The sequence below is a fragment of the Notolepis coatsorum genome (assembly GCF_963971535.1).
Source record: "Notolepis coatsorum genome assembly, chromosome: 11".
In the NCBI taxonomy this organism is placed as follows: domain Eukaryota; kingdom Metazoa; phylum Chordata; class Actinopteri; order Aulopiformes; family Paralepididae; genus Notolepis; species Notolepis coatsorum.
In genome coordinates, this window is record NC_140175.1 from 41,640,665 (window position 1) to 41,662,670 (window position 22,006).

Consider the following 22,006-nt stretch of genomic DNA (forward strand, 5'->3'; position numbering starts at 1 on the left):
AGGAGAGGTGCCACCCCGCTCTCAATGTGAGCGGCTACCCGCCACACACAGAGCAACCTCCAGATCCCATCAACATTGGCCCGTAACTGCACCGGCCCCTAGGTACGACCCGCTCCCACAGCGCCCACCAGGGAGCGCCATCCCATTCTTCAAAGACAATTCTAGAAGTCAGTACCATGACATGAGGATGTGTCTGGAGTTCCTCCTGGGCGCCGCCAACCACAGCGAGCAACAGAAGTTCATCGAGCTGTCTATGCACTGTAGGCTGCCTGCGGCCAAGCTCATATGCACTGCCAACGCATACTCCCCCACCCCCTATACTTCGTCTATCCAGGCCCTGGACGAGCGCTGGGGACGCCCGTGGGACCACATAGTGGAGGAGATCCACGAGCTGGGAGAAATGGCAGACATAAAGGACGACCACGCCCTGGACGCATACTCCTTGAAGGTACAGGCTCTGGTGAGCCTCCTGACGTTCCAAGGAGCCGCCGGCCGCACTGAGCTCTATGCAGGCTCCAACGTAGAACGCTTCGTCAGGAAGCTTCCAAAGGAAAGGGAAGAGAGGTTCCGACGGGAACACGAGCGTCTCCACCCCCAACAGCCACTGTCTACCCTGATGGAGCTCTCAGAGTTCCTGAAGTCGGAGATGAGGCACATCCGCCTCCCCAAGCGGGAAGAGCCGAGAGGCAGTGGACGAGACAAGTCCGACCGAACGGGGCGGCCCGTTAGGGTGCTGACCACCGTACATGAAACCACATCAAAGGAGCACCAAGGGCCCCCGAAAGGCCAACGAGGCTTCTCCTCCCAGAAGAAAGGAGAGAAGAAGACTCCGCCGCCATGCCAGTGCTGCACAGAGGTCCACTGGCTAGACAACTGTCCCGTGTTCAAGGAGAAGACTACAGAGGAAAAGAAACAGTGGATAATAGAGAATAAGCGGTGCTGGAAGTGCGCCCGTGAGCACAGAGCAAAGGACTGCACCCTCAAGGGACCCTGCAGACAGAGCGGGTGCGGGAAGATCCACCTCACGGCCCTCCACGACCTCAACAATAGAGACGACAAGGCTAAGCCTTATGTGGCGGAAGTCCGTGATGAGCCCTCTAGAGAGCTACGCAACTACTACGTGGGCCCCGTGAGAGGCAGCACTCCCCGCGTGCTGTTGAAGATTGTGCCGGTGGTCCTGCGGAACCGCGACAAGACTCTGGAGACCTACGCGGTTATTGACGATGGCTCGGAGCGCACGCTGCTGATGCGTGAGGCTGCCATCGCCCTTGGACTCGTGGGCGACGCAGAGGAGCTGGATCTCCTCACCATCCAACCAGGGCGCACCACTATTCGAGGAGAAAGTGTGGCCCTCACCCTCACACCGGCCGGACGGCCGAAAGAAGTCTTCAAAGTGAGCCGCGTATTCACAGCTGCCGGGTTGTGCCTCTCCAGTTACGGCTACCCGATGGAGTCCCTCATGAAGAGGTACCCACATCTCCGTAATCTGGGGATCAACGCTGCAATGGAGGTGAAGCCCACCCTCCTGCTCGGCTCCGATAATGTGAACCTCACTTTACCCAAGCACATCATCCCGGGTCCACCCGGATGTCCCGTCGCCCTGGAGACTCCGCTAGGCTGGACCCTGCAGGGCCCCATCAGTCTAAGAAATCTGAACGCCCGTCAGACCCACTGCCTCTTCATTGGAGCGGGGCACGAAGACGAGGCATTGCTGGAGAATGTTCAGAGGTTATGGCGGCTGGACATTGCTCCATACAAAAACGAGAAGATACACACTCGCTCCAAAGAAGATAAGGCGGCGATGGATCTTCTCCAAGCCAAGACCAAGCGTGTCTGCGTGCGCGGTGTCCTCAGATACGCCACACCGCTCTTGAGAAGAGAGCCCATGCCGACCTTCAAGGTTCCCCCAGGAGTAGCGAAGCCGTGTCTGCTTAGCACTGAAAGAAGACTCAGCAGAGACCCCGAGACGGCTGCCGCCTACGCCACAGAAATGAGCAAGCTCATAGAGTCTGGACTCGTCAGGAGGCTGAAGCCTGAGGAGGCGGAAAGGAGTACCGAGTCATGGTACCTTCCACACCATAACGTTAAGCACAACGGAAAGAACAGAGTGGTCTTTAATTGCAGCTTTCAAGTGCGCCAGCAGAACCTCAACCGCTATCTCCTGCCCGGTCCGACTCTGACCCCTCCTCTCCTCGGAGTCATGGTGCGCTTCCGACGACAGAAGACCGCCATCAGTGGCGACATCAAACGCATGTTCCATCAGGTGTGTTTGCTCGACGAAGATAAGCCACTCATGAGGTTCTTGTGGAGAGAAAACCCAGACGACCCGGAACCGTCCATCTATCAGTGGGAGGTGCTGCCCTTCGGGACGACCTGCAGCCCGTGTTGCGCCACCTACGCCCTGCAGCTTCATGTCGACGACGGCGCCGCACCCCCCGGAGTCTCCGATGCTGTCCACCACAGTTTCTATGTGGACAACTGCCTCCACAGCGTGGAGACCGCGGAAGAGGCCTACAAGCTGGTGCATGACATACGCACCTTCCTGGCCACCGCTGGCTTTGAGGTCCGCCAGTGGGCCACCAACAACCCTGAGGTCGTCCGAGACCTCCCAGACGAAGCGAAGGCTGACAGCAGCGAGACCTGGCTCTCCCAGTCAAGTGAGGATGCCCATGAAATGACTCTGGGTCTCCTCTGGCGTTTCAAGTCTGACACCCTGTGTTACCGGCAAAAGAAAATCGAGACTCGCCATTACGTAACCAGGAGGTCGATCTACAGTACTCTGGCGAGTCAATATGACCCGTTGGGTTACATCAACCCCTACACGACTCGTGCCAAGGCTCTGGTCAGCGAGCTGTGGACTGAGGCGAAGGGATGGGATGACCCCCTACCAGAGACACTCGGGGCGAAGTGGAAGAAGTGGGAAGAAGAGCTCCCCACCCTCCAACAGATCGAGTTTCCCAGGAGCTACTTTCCCTCGAGCGGCAGCCAGCTCTCCCTTCATGTATTCTGTGACGCGTCTGAGAAGGCATATGGTGCAGTAGCGTACCTGCGCGCGGTGGAGCCCGACGACACAGTCCACGTCTCCTTCATTCTTGCACGCTCAAGAGTTGCACCCAAGAAGCAGCAATCCATTCCCCGGCTGGAGCTCTGCGCAGCTCTAAGTGGAGCCCAGTTGGGAAAGATGCTGAAGGAAGAGCTGCACCTCCCCCTTCACGCGGTGTCGATGTGGTCTGACTCCACAACAGTCATCCAGTGGATCCAGTCGACTTCGTGCAGATATAAAGTATTCGTAGGAACAAGGGTGACAGAGATCCAAGAGCTTGTGGGGATCAGCTGCTGGCGATACGTTTCGACAGATGTTAACCCGGCGGACGTGATCACCAGAGGTGCGACCCTCGAGGAATTGGCACGTCCCAACCTCTACCACCGTGGACCCGACTACCTACGCAAGCCAGAAGAAGACTGGCCTTCTCCTCCGAACTTGGAGAACGCAGAGGTGGAGGTGGAACTTAAGAAGTCCATCTTCTGCGGCCTCACTGGACTCCAAGACCCTTCAAATACTGACGGTCCCAAGGTTGAGGATTGCCAGACCCTAGAAGAGCTCCAAGTACGTACCTTCCACCACCGGAACCCCGGTCCCGGAGACCCGACCCCTCTCAGCGCCGACGACTACGCCGCAGCTGAGATCATGTTGCTGCAGAGGGTGCAGCGGGAGGTCTTCCAGATCGAGATGGCGTGCTTGGGACGGAAGATGGAGCTACCAAGAGACAGCAAGCTGAGGCTACTGGCCCCCGAACTGGACGAGAAAGACCTCATACGTGTCGGAGGCCGCCTACGACGGGCTCAGGGCCTCACTGAGGACAGCAAACACCCCATCCTACTCCCCTCGAAGCATCCGGTGACTAACTTGGTGATTCGTCACTATGACACCAAATTGTATCACCCTGGAGCGGAGCGGCTCTTCGCGGAGCTCAGGAGAAGGTTCTGGATACTTCGCGGCCGGGAGGCTGTGCGGCGTTACCAACGGTCATGCACAGACTGCCAGAAGCTCAGAGCCCAACCCATCATGCCACGAATGGCTGACCTCCCATCCTGCCGCCTCCGTCTCCAAGAAGCGCCCTTCCACAACACGGGCATGGACTGCTTCGGGCCCTTCACCATCAAGGCGGAGATCGGGAGAGCAACTGCTAAGAGATGGGGAATCATCTTCAAGTGCCTCACCACGAGAGCCGTCCATCTCGAGGTGCTGGCTGAAATGACAACAGACAGCTTCCTCCAGTCATTCCGTCGATTTACTGGAAGGAGAGGGCGACCCCATACCTTATGGTCTGATCACGGGACGAATTTCAAGGGAGGAGAAGCTGAACTCATCAAGAGTTACCACCAGATGAGTGAGGAGTTGAGGGACGAGCTGGCCTCCCAACAGGTCACCTTCTCCTACAACCCTCCAAATGCACCCCACTTCGGTGGAACGTGGGAGAGAGAGGTCAAGTCAGTAAAGGCTGCTCTAGCAGCCGCGCTCAGAGGACAGGTTCCGAAGGCAGAGGTCTTCAACACCGTGCTGGTGGAGATTGAAGCCATTCTGAATTCCAAGCCACTGGGGTACGTCAGTAGCGACGCGGCCGATCTCGACCCCATAACACCCAACAGCCTTTTGATGGGGCGGCGAGACGCGGCCCTTCCCTTTGCGGTCTACGCCTCCACCGAGATCATCGGCAGAAGACAATGGAGGTATAGTCAGGCTTTAGCCGACCAATTCTGGAAGAGGTTCACCACCGAATATCTCCCATCCCTGCAAGGCCGCCGCAAGTGGATCACTGAAAGAGGCAACCTAGAACCAGGAACCCCAGTCATGATCGTGGATCAGGCGCTTCCCCGAGCCCGCTGGCTCACCGGAGGGGTGAAGAGTGTGGTAAAAGGGCAAGACGGAAGAGTCCGCTCTGCTATCGTGGAGGTCGGAGGAAGAACATACCACAGACCAGTGGCTCGACTGATCCGACTACCCCCGTACTCTGACTCTGACCAGCCTGAGTGACTACTAGACATTCAGCAGACCTCAGTACTGATTAGCGCCGCAAATCAGGGGGCGGCTGTGCTGAAGGGTCTGCAATTAGGTAAAATTAGACCTAAAATAATCCCCCTTTAAGTTAATATGTGGGAGTTAAGTTATTATTTACCACATAATGTTACACTGCTGCCTATTGATTGCATCTCAGGTTATCTGACGGTGCTGCCATCTAGTGGGCCAGAGGTGGTTTAGTGTCCCCTCGTATCTGCGTCACTTCCTCTCTATGAGCTTATTGACGTTGAACTTGACCGGACCAACGGAAGAGAGCGGACGTACACACGGCGTTGCTCTCGTTAACGTTATAGTTTGACGGTGACCAAGTATGTAAAGTGGCTTACCAAGCGGACATTATACCACCAAGAGAGAGTGAGTTTTAGTACCCAGCTAATTTGATGTTTAGTAAACGTCTGGGATTAGCATATTACAGCAGACTATAGTATTCCCCATCTATCGTTACCAGTTAGCCGAAGCTAGCTAGCTCGGCTCTAATACCTAAAGTAGCTTCGGCTCATGCTTCGATAGCTGCTCTGTACTGGACATATCAGTCGATATATAACACAGACCAGAGAACATTTAGATAAGGTCTGTGTCGCTGTAAAGGGACACAACTAGTCCTACGAAGTAGCCATAGCAGTAACCTGTGGTACAGAGGGGACCAGCGTGTCTGCAGCAGCTGTCGGCGTGCGCCGTGCAGCACCACGGAGCGGAGCGAGACACTCGGACCACCACAGCGGAGCATCTGGTCTGCAGGAGCAGACTAGTGGCGCCTATTGGACCGGGCAGCGTCTTCCCGCCCTCATCAACACGCAGCGGTCTACTACTCCTCATCACCTCCATCTCTCTCATCCTGCAGAGGGAATTGTTCCTCTGTCACAGTGGTAACCGCGGCAACGTTTGGCCAGAACACTTTATTATAACTATTTGGGCGCCCATCTAAATTTAGTAATAGTATTTAATCAGGCTTTGTGTAATGTGATAACAATATTTTGTATGTATCTTTTTCCCCTTTTTTGCTTATATAAAAGCATTATGTTTCAAACAGTTTCCTCGCTCTTTCTAGTTTAGGTGACTCCATTTTAAGTTATTCACTCAGTTGTGTATTTGGTACAATTAGTTTAAGAGTTAAGGCATCCTACCACACCCCCTAAGGTGATAATTATATACAGTCCTCTAAGCTCCCGCACAACCACCGTCCCAGAACCGTCCCGAAATACAATTTTAACCGTCCCAAAGTGAATGTAACCGTCCCAAAAATCAAATGTTGTTTATTTACTTTGGTTTTGTCGTCTATAGTTGTTATTGCCATAAGAAACACTGTAACTGAGGGGTACAATTCCCTGACTGTATTACTAGATATGATACTTACTACCACTACCTTTGTACTTAATATTCGGCCACCCAGTACACGGCATAAATATATTATGATGAACACTGTCACGTAGATGAAACGGATCCAACACAAATGTACGAATTAGAAATAGGTCTTTATTTCTACACAGCGATGGTGTGTAGAGCAAGCACTTAATCAAATCAATCACATTTATGAATGGGAATTAGTATGCACTTTTATGGCAAGAGTATTCGTCGGTATATCAATAGAGAATGTCCAATCTCTGAAGGCGCAGGTGGTACATATACGACCTGGAATAGTTTAAGGAATAACAGCAATGATACTTTAATGATTATATACTGGATACACTAGGGGGGGTTAATCCGGTCGCTTGTAAGCCGACAGGAGTAGGAAGGGAGGGGGGGTAGAATCCGGCTGCCTCATCCGGCCAAGGGTATCCCAGGTGAACCCACTGTAGTGCCGTTCAATGCGCCGGCGATCCTTGGACCACAGATGAAAGCAGGTGGACTCTTTGTGGGCCGGCGTCCTCCGGTCCACGGAGGAGAGACGTGAAGCGACCTCATCTTGCAGAGCGTCTCCTCACCTTGCGTCCTCTCCAGGGGGGGGGGTTCCAACACACGGCAGTGTCGGGGGTCTTTATCCATGGAATAATCAACGTATACAAAGCATAATCCGTGCCTGGGAAGGCGGGCTGTCGTCGGTAGAATAATCCGGTATACAGGTCCACTCGCTCGTTGGCTCTGGGGCTCCTCGGGTGCAGCTTCACGTGGGGTCAACCACCCTGGATAAGCAGCCAGTTCTCTGCCCGAAACGATGGGGTACTGACTACGGTAGTATTCTCACCGTACGAAGCACTATATATTAACAGACTATTATTAGCTTAACACTTTGACTGCCTAAAAACGCTTTACAGCGTCATTGCTGGCCATGCTAAAGTTGCCGGGGGACGCTGTACAGCGTCCTTATATCAATATTTCAAAAATCTGGAATCGGATTCATATTCCCCCTCCGCTGGCCTGATATCCACCAGCAGGACCCACTGAGCTCTCTGGCGGTTCAGGAGCGCCATCTGGTGGCCGATCGGCGCAACCGCTTAACAGGAAGCGCAGTAGAGGTTTTGCTGGTCGGCCCTATTACTTCCGGCCACTCGGTATAGGTTCCGGCACTCTAGCTCGTCACTCTACATAGCGATCGATTGCCAATAACTCGATAAACAACATGATTTGGACGTATATACCATTATACAAGCTGGAGATGGACCGGGTAATAATATATCCCATAATGATAAAATTTCTACTCGACGATGATCGCCCAACGGCGCGCGGAGACTGGGGTGAGTTTCAGCGTGTAACGTTACCATCTTCGATACTAACTGCTTTTATCAACATTTGACCCACATTAGATGATTGGTATAACGCTGCCCACGGAATTATAAACGCCCCCTCGCCCATCCGGTCAACATCAGATGACGTGTAGTAACTTCTAGAAGTACGTCTAGTTGGAATTTTTTAAATATCGCGCTGATTGCCATCAAACTGTATTTCATCATCAATATAATGCATTTGGGGCTATATATCACGTTCTGGAGAAAGTTGCAGAAAGAGATGAAAACATACTTATACATTAGACCATACTTTACTATGAATATGTGAATGAAAAAGTTTAACGTTGCTACACAATGAACAATACATATAGGACTTTGAATGGGCCCTAATAATGGCAATGTAGCAATAGAATTTAAAAAGTTATAGCCCTGCAAAGAAGGGGACTTTCTCCATAGACAAATAGCGCTGGCAATCTATGGTATATCATTAATTTAACCCAAGGCAACCAAAGTGTTAATAGACTACGTCCAACTCGACGATATAGTGCCAAATATGACTATTCAAATATTAATATACACGATGTCTCAATACCGATGGTAAGCCGAACTTGGCCTTACTCCCACACGTGGCGTCGCGGGGAGGCTTTACGTCTGTGACTCTATTGGAGGGTAAGAAACTGGACTGAAAAGGAAGTCCTACTTTAGTAGCGCAGTATATATACGCACTATGAACAAATAGTCCCATTAGTGGTGCGGTAGCCAGATTCCTACGCGGAACTAGGACTTGTTCGTACATGTTGAGCGGTACGTTTGAACTGGGTCTGGGAGGTATGGCAGCCTGGCACCAAGGTCTCGACCAATAGTAGAATGGAGACTATTATGGGATGTTCAGTAGGCTAGAATGGATATTCAATGCATATTGTACAAGGAATATACAAGGGATATCAAGGAATATTAGAGAATATACAAATACAATTAAATATATATATATAAATAAATATATATATTCGGTTTAATCTGGCCCTTCACAACAGCCACCCCCTGATTGGTCCCAGACCTAATCAGTTAAACAGAGACAGATTAATCGCGTTGTCTATTTACACATAAGGGTTTGCTGTAGGGTCAGTCAACTTCACAAAGTCATAGGGTTATAGGGTCATGGTCATCATCGATTGTGTCTGGGAGTCGGGGCAGTTCTATGAGCCTCGCCACGGGACGGGTGTAAGTGCGACCCTGGACGAGCACTTCAGCTGCTCGGACCTTGCCGTCGGCACCGGTGATCACTTTGCTTACGCGGCCGGCCGGCCACATAGCTCTGGGCAGTGATTGATCAATAATCATGACGACTGTTCCTTCTGTCAAATTGTCTCTCTCCTTTACCCACTTCTGGCGGGTCTGTAGAGACGGTAGGTAGTGCAGTAGGAATGTCCTTTGTTGTGCACTCTCTATGGTGGGGTCTGCGGAGATAACAGTGCTCAATCCACAGAACACAGACTTCTTATTTTCCACCTCCTCTGGACTTGCTTCCCTCGGGATAGGCATGGGCCACTGTCCTTCCGGGAGTCTTAGGAATGCGGGGCCGTCACTGTAAGCATTGTGACGGGTGAGGTCATCCAGGGGCATCCCCCGGGTGATGACGTCAGTTGGGTTCTGTTTTGTATCAACGTAGCGCCACTCTGTTTCTCCGGTTAACTCTTCGGTTAAGTCTTGAATCTCTGTGATTCTGACTCCCACGAAGACTTTGTACTTGCATGAGTCCGATTTGATCCAGGCGAGTACTGTCGTGGAATCTGACCACAGGATTGTTCTAGACACCGGTATGGTGAGCTCACGTTGGATGAGCGTGGCTAGGTGCGCTCCGGCTAGGGCTGCGCAGAGCTCTAGGCGTGGGATAGATTGTTGCTTGCGTGGGGCTATTCTCGAGCGGGCGAGGACAAATGCTGTGTAGATCTCTCCCCCCCTTTCTTGGGCCCGCAAGTAGGCTACTGATCCGTATGCGACCTCTGAGGCGTCACTGAAGACGTGTAAGTCCATTTTACATGTCTCTGGCCTCACCGTGGGTGGGAAGTAGCTTCGGCGCATATTAACGCCTGGGAGTGAGTGGAGCTCCATCTCCCACTCTCTCCAGGTGGATGCAAGGTGTGCGGGAATGGGGTCGTCCCAGCCCTGGTCCTTGTCCCACAATGCTCGTACAATCATTTTTGCCCTGGTGGTGTACGGTAGAATACATCCTAGCGGGTCATATTGTCGGGCGAGTGTTGTGTACACACTCCGTCTGGTGGTCGGCGCCGCCGCCGGCCTTCCCTGCTCCGTAGTCAGGGGCTTGTGTCTGTAGTGAAGCGAATCTGTTTTGAATCGCCACACCAATCCCAGGGTCATCTCCTGGGCTTCTCCCGGGATTGTAGCCATCCAGGTCTCGCTGCTGGCTGCCTTGTCCTCGGAGGAGAGGCTGCGCAGTACTTGCGGATCGCTGCTGGCCCACTGCCTGAGATCAAAGCCGCCTTTGATCAATGAGGCGCGGAGTTTAATCAGGAGAGCCTCGGCTTCTTCCTGGGTTGAAAGGCTTTGTAGACAGTTGTCTACGTAGAAGCTGTTCTTTACGCTGTGTCGGACCTCTTCGTCCGCTGCTGGGTCCTCTGCTACATGTTTCTGTAGTGCAAATGTAGCGCAGCAGGGGCTGCACGTCGTTCCGAAGGGGAGGACTTCCCATTGGTAGATGGCTGGGTGCTCATCTCCTGGCTTCTCTCTCCATAGGAACCGTAACAGGGGCTTGTCCTCCTCTACTAATCTCACCTGCAGGAACATTCCTTTAATGTCCCCGCTGATGGCCACCCTTTCCTGGCGGAAGCGGAGTAGAACGCCGAGTAGGGAGGGGCCGAGTGTGGGACCGGGCAGTAACTCTTTATTCAGATTTTGGGATCCGATCTGGTAGCTGCAGTTAAATACTATGCGGTCTTTACCGTTGTGATGGACCTTGTGGTGAGGCACGTACCACGATTCAGTGGTCTGGTCAGCCTCTTTAATGTCCATCTTTGTGACGTGTCCCGCTGTGATGAGCTTCTCAATCTCAGCGCGGTATACACTCTCTTGGGCGGGGTTCTTGGCTAAGCGCCGCTCCGTGTTCAGCAGGTACCGTTCTGTGGCGTCTGTCTTGGCGTGGAAAGTAGGCATTCCTTCTCGCCGCAGGAGTGGCGTGGCGTATCTCAACACGCCGTTGACCGGGACTCTCTTGGTCCCTGTCTCGAGGAGGTGAATGGCGTAAATGTCATCTTTAGAGCGAATGTCTTTCTTTCCGTTCTTAAAGGGCATTTGTTCCAAGGTCCATAACCGCTCTACGTGTTGCAGGAGTGCGGTTTCTCCCTCTGTGACTCGGGAGTGGAGACATCTAGTGGCTGTACTTCGGTTGAGAGATTTGGCGAGCGGGCCTTGGAGAGTCCATCCCAAACGGGTCTCGACTGCTGCAGGACAGCCTCGGGGTCCGGTATGAACCCGGTCTATCGGGACAATGAGGTCTGCATGGTCGGAGCCTATCAACAGGGTCGGCATAGCATTGTCTATGAGCGGGATCGGTAACTTGCGCAGATGTGCATATTTCTCCATCAGCTTGGCGACGGGGTATGTGTACCTCGACAGTCCTATTTCTTGGCTGGTGAAAGCGTCTGTAATCTGGTACCGTCGCTCAGGCTGGCCGCTTGCTGCGATAGAGAATGAGACATTCTCGCCCTTTATCGTCTTCAAATCTCGTCTTATTGTCCGAATTGTCATTTGGGTTTCGCTTCCCCGCAGCCCTAGCTGGGCCGCAGCGGAGGCGAGCAGAAGGGTCTTCTCTGACCCGTCATCGAGGACGGCGTAAGTGTCCAGGACTTTATTCTGGTAGCTTAGTGTCACACGCACTACTTTTAGGAGTACTCGGGCTCCACTGCTGCTGGCGGGATCGATGTACATGACGCTCGCTTTGCTGCTGGATGGTGCGGGTGAAGGGCGCCGTCTGTTACTGTCGTGAAGTATGTCCAGATGGGCTCCATCGCACTTGGTGCACCTTTTCTTTAAGCGGCATTCGGCTGCCATGTGTGAGCGCGCACAGCGAAAACAGCGCTTGTTGGACTTTATCCATTGACTTGCTTCCTCCGCGTTCAGCTTGGGGAAGGAGTCACATTGCGCTAGCCAGTGTTCTTTCTCACAGTAGGGGCACACTATCTTCCACTTCTCCGTTCTGGAGGGGGTACTGTGGCTCCTGCTGCTCGGTACTGACTCCGATTGGTGCATCACAGTCACCGATCTTCTTCCATCATTTAGTCGTCTGGTTCCTTCTCTGGAGCCAGGGGTGCTCCGTCCGAATGTATCTAGCCGTAGGCTGCTGACTTCTCTCGCCAGGAAGTCTGCTAGATCGAGGAGGTTCGGTTCGGGGCCATTCGGGTCTCGGTGGTCCCTCTGCCGCCTAAAACGCTCCTGTCGAGCGGGCGGCAGCTTCTCCAAGATCCTTTCCACATTTGAGTTGGCGTAAAGTTCATGCCTCCCCTTCTCTCTCTGCGCTCCCAACATCCCTACCAGGGACTGCACTCTGATGGACAGGTCGTCCAGTGCTCGATTGTCTATTGCTGGGGGTAAGCGGTCGATGTGTCGGATCTCCTGGATCACGTAATCCCATATGCGCCCATACCTCTGGTCCAATGCTACTAGCGCTGCTGTGTATGGGGTGGTGGAAGTCGCGTAGGCGAGCGCTATATTATGTGCGCGGGGTACCTTTAAGTGCTTCAGTAGGATGGCGTATTTATGGCGTTCATCCAATACATCCACCAACATGGTCTCCAGACACATGCGGAGTTCTGTATACTGGGCCCGGTTCTCTTGGGTGAAGTCGGGTACCATAGGCGTGCCAATGTATGACGCTGACTGTGGATACATCGGCGAGCGTTGGGGGAGAGGCCTCCTAGGCGAGTCTCCTCCCGCTCCTTGGTATGGGCTGGTACCGGCAGTGTACCATGGCCCGCTTGTCCAGGTGCTGTTCCTCGGTGCGGGTCGTGCGTCGTGCTCACCCGTGTATAGAGTCGGGGGTCTGTAGCGCAGCTCCGCGGGAGTATAGCCTGGGCTGTACCGGACCTCCTGGTCCGGTAGAGTACTGTGCTGTCGTCGGGCGTGGTTCTCCTCCTCTTCCTCTTCGTCTTCAGTTAGGTCATCCAGTGCTTGTAGTCTCTGGTTTAGCCTCTCCACAGGATATGCTGCTCCTTCCCGGTTGCTAGGTCTCGCTTGGACCGGTGGGGGGAGGTGGTCTGTGGGGGGTATAGACCTCGTCTGTTGGTCAAGTTCAGGGTTGTTTACTCGGCTAGGGGATGCCGCCCTGGAGGTGTGTCTAGACGAGTTCCTGGAGCCTCTGGCGGAGGGAGAGGGTGTTGTCCGTCTGATCAGCTGTTCTATTAGTTGCGCTTGCTGTCTGTCGCGCTCTGCGTCCCGTAGAGCACCAGCAGCTGCTCGCTGGCTGTCTGCTCGGTCTCGGGCCACATTCTCTTCTATCTGCAGTCGGTCGCGTTCAGCAGCGGCGTTCAGGCTGATGAGGAAGGCCTGCTGTAGGGTCCTCTCTGCCTCGCTGGGAGAAGGCGGTTGTATAGGGGAGCCTTCCCTCGGGGTACTCCTTGCGGAGCCTTGGAGCTCTATCTCCACGGTGCTCTCCCCGTCTTCTTCCGTGCCGAGTTCTCTCTCGGTAGCGTTGTATTCCTCCCGGGACTCATCAGGGACTACTTCTTCAGTACTGGCGGGGTGTGAAGTCATGTCTGGTTCCCACTGGTCCCCACCGTGAACTTGGTCAGTTACATTAGAACCCGTAGGGGCCTCTATGGTCGGGGTAGTCTGGGCGTTGGGGTTAGACATACTTTTACTTTCTAGTTTTACCGCGTTTACTGTTAGTAGAAGACTAGGTTGTTGACTGACAGCGTAAGCCTCTAAGTACTGAGGGAGCCGTCGTTCGCGCTGCGGGCGTTGGTTAGGAGGATCGTTTCGTGGAGTGTTCATCATAGGCCATTTCAATATTAATAACACTATATTAATATTACACTGATTACCCTCCGGCTCGAAGGACCAATTGTAACTGAGGGGTACAATTCCCTGACTGTATTACTAGATATGATACTTACTACCACTACCTTTGTACTTAATATTCGGCCACCCAGTACACGGCATAAATATATTATGATGAACACTGTCACGTAGATGAAACGGATCCAACACAAATGTACGAATTAGAAATAGGTCTTTATTTCTACACAGCGATGGTGTGTAGAGCAAGCACTTAATCAAATCAATCACATTTATGAATGGGAATTAGTATGCACTTTTATGGCAAGAGTATTCGTCGGTATATCAATAGAGAATGTCCAATCTCTGAAGGCGCAGGTGGTACATATACGACCTGGAATAGTTTAAGGAATAACAGCAATGATACTTTAATGATTATATACTGGATACACTAGGGGGGGTTAATCCGGTCGCTTGTAAGCCGACAGGAGTAGGAAGGGGGGGGGGGGGTAGAATCCGGCTGCCTCATCCGGCCAAGGGTATCCCAGGTGAACCCACTGTAGTGCCGTTCAATGCGCCGGCGATCCTTGGACCACAGATGAAAGCAGGTGGACTCTTTGTGGGCCGGCGTCCTCCGGTCCACGGAGGAGAGACGTGAAGCGACCTCATCTTGCAGAGCGTCTCCTCACCTTGCGTCCTCTCCAGGGGGGGGGGTTCCAACACACGGCAGTGTCGGGGGTCTTTATCCATGGAATAATCAACGTATACAAAGCATAATCCGTGCCTGGGAAGGCGGGCTGTCGTCGGTAGAATAATCCGGTATACAGGTCCACTCGCTCGTTGGCTCTGGGGCTCCTCGGGTGCAGCTTCACGTGGGGTCAACCACCCTGGATAAGCAGCCAGTTCTCTGCCCGAAACGATGGGGTACTGACTACGGTAGTATTCTCACCGTACGAAGCACTATATATTAACAGACTATTATTAGCTTAATAGACTACGTCCAACTCGACGATATAGTGCCAAATATGACTATTCAAATATTAATATACACGATGTCTCAATACCGATGGTAAGCCGAACTTGGCCTTACTCCCACACGTGGCGTCGCGGGGAGGCTTTACGTCTGTGACTCTATTGGAGGGTAAGAAACTGGACTGAAAAGGAAGTCCTACTTTAGTAGCGCAGTATATATACGCACTATGAACAAATAGTCCCATTAGTGGTGCGGTAGCCAGATTCCTACGCGGAACTAGGACTTGTTCGTACATGTTGAGCGGTACGTTTGAACTGGGTCTGGGAGGTATGGCAGCCTGGCACCAAGGTCTCGACCAATAGTAGAATGGAGACTATTATGGGATGTTCAGTAGGCTAGAATGGATATTCAATGCATATTGTACAAGGAATATACAAGGGATATCAAGGAATATTAGAGAATATACAAATACAATTAAATATATATATATAAATAAATATATATATTCGGTTTAATCTGGCCCTTCACAACAAACACCATTCAGAGAAGGGGAGAATTAATTGATTTAGTCAAAAGGCTCCCAGGTGGAAAGATTTCACAAGAATAATTATGATTAAAAATAAATATATATATATAAAAAATAGTGTTTAACAATATAGGGATATTTGGTCACGGTGCTGTTATAGTCAACCAATTGGAGCCATGTTGATTAAATGTATTTGTATTTTATTTCGTTTTTTTTTTTTTGTTATTACAAATGTGTGTTTATGGTTGAAAATGTTAGATAAATAAAGATCAAATCAAATCTAACTGAATAAGTTATCCTTCTAACAAGAAAGAAAAACGTAGTTTAGCTTTAAACTATATAATGTCATTGCGTCCAGAGATTCCACCTTTGATAACTAAAGTAATGACACTTGACTAGTAATGAAACATGTCCCTTAGATCGCGCTGTCCTCCTGGTCGATATTGATAACTGCTGCTAAATTCCAGCGGGCCCTCCTCACTGAATAATATAGATTCATCATGTAGCTGAAGTGAAGTCGTCTATTTCTCCGTGTTCGTTTCGATAAATGTAACGTTATGCCAATTAACTCGCAATGGTAGTAACATTACGTGTTAGTATAGAATCGAATAGAAATCCTTTAATAATCCCGAGGGAAATTCGGCACTACAGAGCAGACTATGTATCGCTCACATTGAACAACAATAAACATTAGGTCAATATAGGACTAAAATAGGAATAACAATATAATAATATTAACAATAAGAATAAAATAGTGTGAACTATGGATTAATCAGTGGCAGTCTGATATGTTAGTCAGTAACGTTAGCTATAATAAGCAGCTATAACTAGAACGCGTCGATAACTCTATACAGTTCCAATAGACTAACATTACACTTCTGTGATTTAAATGTGTCCTCACCTTAGACTCAGGCCCTGGGCCTGGGGTAGTATTGCTGGATGTGGATGCAGTTCCTTGTTGGTCAGTTTGGGACTGTTCTCCATCTTCTGCTGTGTTCACCCTCTTCAAATAGCGCAGCATGTTTATTGTTTACAGTGCTCGCTTCACTGAGAGGATGCCACAGTGACAGTATAGCGTGTTTTTTTATTTATTTTACTTTTCGCGGTGTTTTTGTACAGTGGAGAAAGCCTAGGTAAGAGAGATTTCCCTCACCTGATAACACGTTTTTATTTTTTGGAGCAAGATTCATTTGGGGTGTGATGCTGCTGCTGCTGCTGCAGCGCGACTGGCTGCGGAGAGGTGGGTAGGAGCTTGATGTTGGATTAGCGTATCGCTGCCTTGGGAGACGGAGATAGACATTGGATTCGGCTAATCATGCAACGTTTAGATTCACCATTTGACAGCAATATATGCGCGCACTGACAGTCGGCTAATTTACATTTCCTGTGAAAAAAAAGAAAAAATCCGCCCCGTCCCGGTTGCGTCCCAAAAAAGATTTCCGTTCGTCCCAAATCAATATTTGATCGTCCCCGGGACGACGGGACATCGTTAGTCTCGAGCCCTGGTGGAACGCCCTACCCACAGCTGTAAAGGAATGTGAATCACTACCCACCTTCAAAACCTCTCTAAAAGAGCACCTACGGCAGACTGCAATTCAAAACTGGCCCCTGTAAATGTCCAAACCCAACCCCCTCCAATGTACATTTTCCCGGCCTACCCAACATTGCTCATGAGTATCTGGGAGAACTAGTAGAACTTGTTTTGTCCTAAAGTTCTAGTTTGTGAGTAAACACCACCTAACCCTTGTTTACTCCCCAAGTTGTTTTCCCTAGAAGAGAGGCGTGGCGACCACAACTCAGGGCTGATTATGTGATTTGTCCTTCCTGTAAATTACACGCCTCTTGCCAGTGTTTGTATCTGTCCTTCCTGTAACTTACATGCCTCTTGCCAGTGTTTGTATCCATCCTTCCTGTAACTTACATGCCTCTTGCCAGGGTTTGTATCCATCCTTCCTGTAACTTACATGCCTCTTGCCAGTGTTTGTATCCATCCTTCCTGTAACTTACATGCCTCTTGCCAGGGTTTGTATCCATCCTTCCTGTAACTTGCATGCCTCTTGCCAGTGTTTGCATCGGTCCTTCCTGTAAGCTGTAACTTACATGCCTCTTGCCAGTGTTTGTATCTGTCCTTCCTGTAATTTACATGCCTCTTGCCAGTGTTTGCATCTGTCCTTCCTGTAACTTGCATGCCTCTTGCCAGTGTTTGTATCTGTCCTTCCTGTAACTTACATGCCTCTTGCCAGTGTTTGCATCTGTCCTTCCTGTAACTTGCATGCCTCTTGCCAGTGTTTGCATCGGTCCTTCCTGTAACTTACATGCCTCTTGCCAGTGTTTGCATCTGTCCTTCCTGTAACTTACATCCCTCTTGCCAGTGTTTGCATCTGTCCTTCCTGTAACTTACATGCCTCTTGCCAGTGTTTGCATCTGTCCTTCCTGTAACGTACATGCCTCTTGCCAGTGTTTGTATCCGTCCTTCCTGTAATTTACATCCCTCTTGCCAGTGTTTGCATCTGTCCTTCCTGTAACTTACATGCCTCTTGCCAGTGTTTGTATCCGTCCTTCCTGTAACTTACATGCCTCTTGCCAGTGTTTGCATCCGTCCTTCCTGTAACTTACACGTCTCTTGCCAGTGTTTGTCCTCCCTCTCCTCCTTGACCTCCCTCAGGTCCATGTAGATCTGCTGTTTCCTCTTCTCCTCAAGCCTCTGCACCTCCTCTTCAGCCCTCCTCCTCTCCTCTGCCTCTCTTTGCTGGGAGAATGACAGGGGAACCAATATTAAACGAATAAAGTTCAGGATGTTTATTTCAGGGCTTGTACAGACTGGAGCGTGACCCCATTGACTTTACATTTGTTTTGATAGTTGATAGTTCAACATTTTTATTCTAACAAAACCTTTGGCATGATGAGAATGTAACCTATTGAGAAACAACTGACAATGTATATTCTATCATTAGCAAATTAACAATAGTTTCGCTTTACATTTTTAATAGATCTAATTAAAAGCTAAATGGATCCTAACCCTGGTTCTGGCTAATAACATAATAAGCCACTGGAGAGAAATGTATGCCAATCTGAATATTAAAGATTAGTTCCGAATTTTGGACCTCTATTTCCTATTCACCAATGATGTTGTCAATCAGAACAAGCCCTGAAGTAAACACTGAAACCTACTTTGGGTGTATGGAGTAGGTTTCAGCGTGCATCTCAGGGCATGTCCAGACTTGAGCGTGGCTTTGTGTGACTAACTAGCCGTAACTGCAGGTATCAGCGTGGGTTGTGCCGAGAAAGGACTTGACCGATCTACATCATTGACAAGTTGACAATATGGCTAGGGATCCAACATTCCGAACATACCCTTTAATATACTGTATGTGGTCCATGTTTGAATAGTTCTGAGAAAGAAATTACGTAAATCTGCTATTGAGGAAACAGTTAACAATTTTATTAACGCAAGACTACTTCCTGCAACCCCTTATACCACCTCCCTCTTGTCGTCTGACTTGGGGCTCCTGGCCGTCCCACGATTTTAACTTAAGCTCAGGGGTGACCGCACCTTTGCTGTTGCAGACTGTGGACTGTCAGATCTGCCCCATCTGTTGATTCTAGGGCTGAGCTCAAACGTTCGGACCTTCGTTCGTTACGTTGGCATTCGAATTCTAAATCAACATTCGAATCTTTCATTTTTATTTTTTATCAACTTTTTCTCCCATTTTCTATTTTTCTCCCATCCCAATTTCGTATCGTCCAATTCTACCCTCCCCTGTCTCGAACGCTGTTAGGCCATGCCTCCCACAAGCCGGCTGCAATGTGGACTAAGCCTTACATCACATGTCCCCTCCGGTACTCGAGGAAGCAGCAGTCGCATCTTTTCACCTGCACAGCGCAATCTCTCAGCGTCGGGGGTCTGCGTTTGGAGGGCACGCCGCCCCCGTCGCTTCCTGATTCTGCTGCGCAGGCACACCAACCGACCTGTAGGAGTCGCTGTCCACAACGTCCGATCCCCACCCATCAGCTTCCCACCCCCTAATACTGCCAATTGTTTTTTCTTTTTTTTATTGATATTTCCCCCCCTCCATTTTCCTTTGATTTTCTCCCATCCCAATGTTAGTCGTTATGCCAATTCCCAATCCCCTTCCTGGTCGCTGCGCACTTACCCCCCACAGTCGGTCTGGGAGAGTGGAGGCTATCACGTGCTTCCTCCGACACACGTCCAGCCAATCAACCGCTTCTTTTCACCTGGCAGCGCGGATTCTCATTGAGAGGGCGTAGCGTGTGGAAGGATCCCACTATCCCACTCAAGTCCTATCCGCGCTTAGCAGGCGCCCCGACCGAACTGTAGGAGTCGCTGTTTACAACGATCCGGACCCACCCCGCCAGCTTCTCCCACCCTCTAATACTGCCAATTGTATTAGTGTGAACGGCCAGCCAAGCTGGTGACAACCCCGGAGCTGTGAGCTGGATTCGAACAGGCGAATCTAGCCGCTCCGGGGTTTGGTGACGAACGCAATCTCCGTTATGCCACCTGACCGCCCCTAATACTGCCAGTTGTATTAGTATGCGAATCTTTCATTTTTAATAAAAGAAATTAAAATACGTTTTATATATATATATATTTTTTTATGTGTCTATTTTATGTGTTTAAAAGTTCGAAGCCCAAAAACAGGCTTTGGATTCGTTCAAGTCCAGGCTCAAAGCACTTTCTTCTTTCCAATTCTTTAGTGTTTGGATCCCCTTGATGTGGTTTGACTTGTGCCTATGTGTAGCCGGTCTCCTATTGCCATCTCTGCGTTGTGTTACAGTTCGACCCCTGTTAATTCAATCAGCGCCAGACCCGAGGATAGTCGGGTTATCTCACCGACCGCTTTATAGACAAACACTTACAATGACAAACGGTGCCACTTTCAACTAGCTTTGTTTAGGTTTATTTACATTTACATTTAGTCATTTAGTTGACGCTTTTATCCAAAGCTTTTATCCAAGTTTTGTACAACAAGACAGCAGGAAGGGTGCGACTATCAGCTGAGTAGCAATGTTCATCAAAGTGTTGAGTGCTACAGTGTAGGTTAGTATATTAGGACAAGTGCATGACAGAAAGGTTAGTTAGGGTTAGAGTTTTTTTTTTTTAGATAATGATTGAAGAAGTGCATCTTTAGTTTATATCATTGGACTGAATACTTTGTCCCTCTCAAACTGACTAACTGGGCTCTTGATACAAAAAATAAATAAAAATATGAGCTAAATAAGTAATTTAACCTAAAATCAACTTGAGGCTGCAGATTTGTTTTTCTTTACATGAACCAAGGACAGGAGTAGTAAGCTCTTGTCCATGAGACCGGATAGTGACAGGCTGACAGGTAGTACCTGTGTTGCAGGTGTCATTACATGCTTGGCAGTGATCCTTTACAAAAGAAACTATGAATTATTTCACTGTGTAGCGTGTGAACGCACATTGGTGCAATGTGTCGAAACCTTCAGTTCGGCCGACAAAGTTAAATGGGATCGCCATCTCCTCGTTTATGTTATTTAAACAGGTTATTACCGTACTTTTCGCACTATAAGCCGCACCAGACTATAAGCCGCAGCAGCTAAATTGAATGATGTGTACATATATAAGCCGCACTGGACTATAAGCCGCAGGTGTTTTAATGTTTAATTACCATATGTAAGGGTTCGTGCACAGAAGGGATTGTCGGGAAAGAGATGGCTGTTTGAGGTAGCTCCCATTTATTAACATTTCAACAAACAAGTTGCATATTTAATAAGGGAACAGATAAATAACATTTCAATGCAGTAAAAAAAGCAATATTTAGATTTTGACATTTTCGGGTTTGGTCCACATATAAGCCGCACCGTTATATAAGCCGCAGGGTTGAAAAATGGGGAAAAAAGCCACGGCTTATAGTCCGAAAAGTACGGTACCTCAGATGTCAGAATTATCTGCAATTTGTTGCCTCGTTAACTAGCTAACGTTGGATATATTGGTTAATGTATATTACCTCAGATATCTTTTCCTTCCTTTTATGCTCTACAGGATGCCCTTACTAGTCTTAAATTGGTTCTTAATGCTAGTAAGACAAAGTTTGTTGTTTTCAAGAGCAAGGAATATTAACTTTGATGATGTGAGGATATCTACTGTCAGTGGCTCTTGTATAGAGAGAGTCACGTCACGGAGTATAAATATCTTGGCCTGTGGCTCGACGAGAAATTAACATTTAAGTTCCATGTGGAAAATCTTGCCACTAAACTGCAACAGAAAATTGGTTTCCTGTACAGAAACAGATCCAATTTTCCTCTATTTAGTAGAAAAAGAATTGTGGAATCAGTCTTCTTATCAGTTTTGGACTATGGTGATGTAATTTATAGGCATGCTGCGGCATCAACTCTTAAACCTCTGGATTCTGCATATCACTCAGCTCTCAGATTTATAACTGGTGACAGATATGATACTCACCATTGTGTCCTGTATGATAGGGTGGGTTGGCCTTCTCTTGCAGAAAGGCGCAACAAACACTGGTATTTATTTATTTTTAAAGCCCTTATTGGTAAACAACCTGTTTATATCTCCTCACTGTTAGATTGGAATATTGGAACCTATTCAACTCGATCGAATGACTGGATGGTTCTTAGGCTTCCTCAGATTTGTTCTGAGCTAGGGAAGTCAGCCTTTTCCTTTGATGCCTCTAACTCATGGAATGTCCTTCAACTCACGCTAAAATTGGAGGTTCTCCCTTCCCTTGGAATGTTTAAATGTATGA

General features: G+C 49.5%; 1 protein-coding gene across 2 annotated transcripts in view; it reads right to left on the bottom strand.

Moving 5' to 3' along the window:
• sh2d4a (SH2 domain containing 4A) overlaps positions 1 to 22,006 on the bottom strand; it is a 64,321-nt gene that overhangs the window by 26,338 nt on the left and 15,977 nt on the right. For both annotated transcript variants that reach the window (XM_084324022.1, XM_084324021.1), the window contains exon 5: positions 17,868 to 18,000. In XM_084324022.1, coding sequence (XP_084180148.1) covers positions 17,868 to 18,000 — 133 coding nt within the window. The remainder of the gene's footprint in view (positions 1 to 17,867; positions 18,001 to 22,006) is intronic.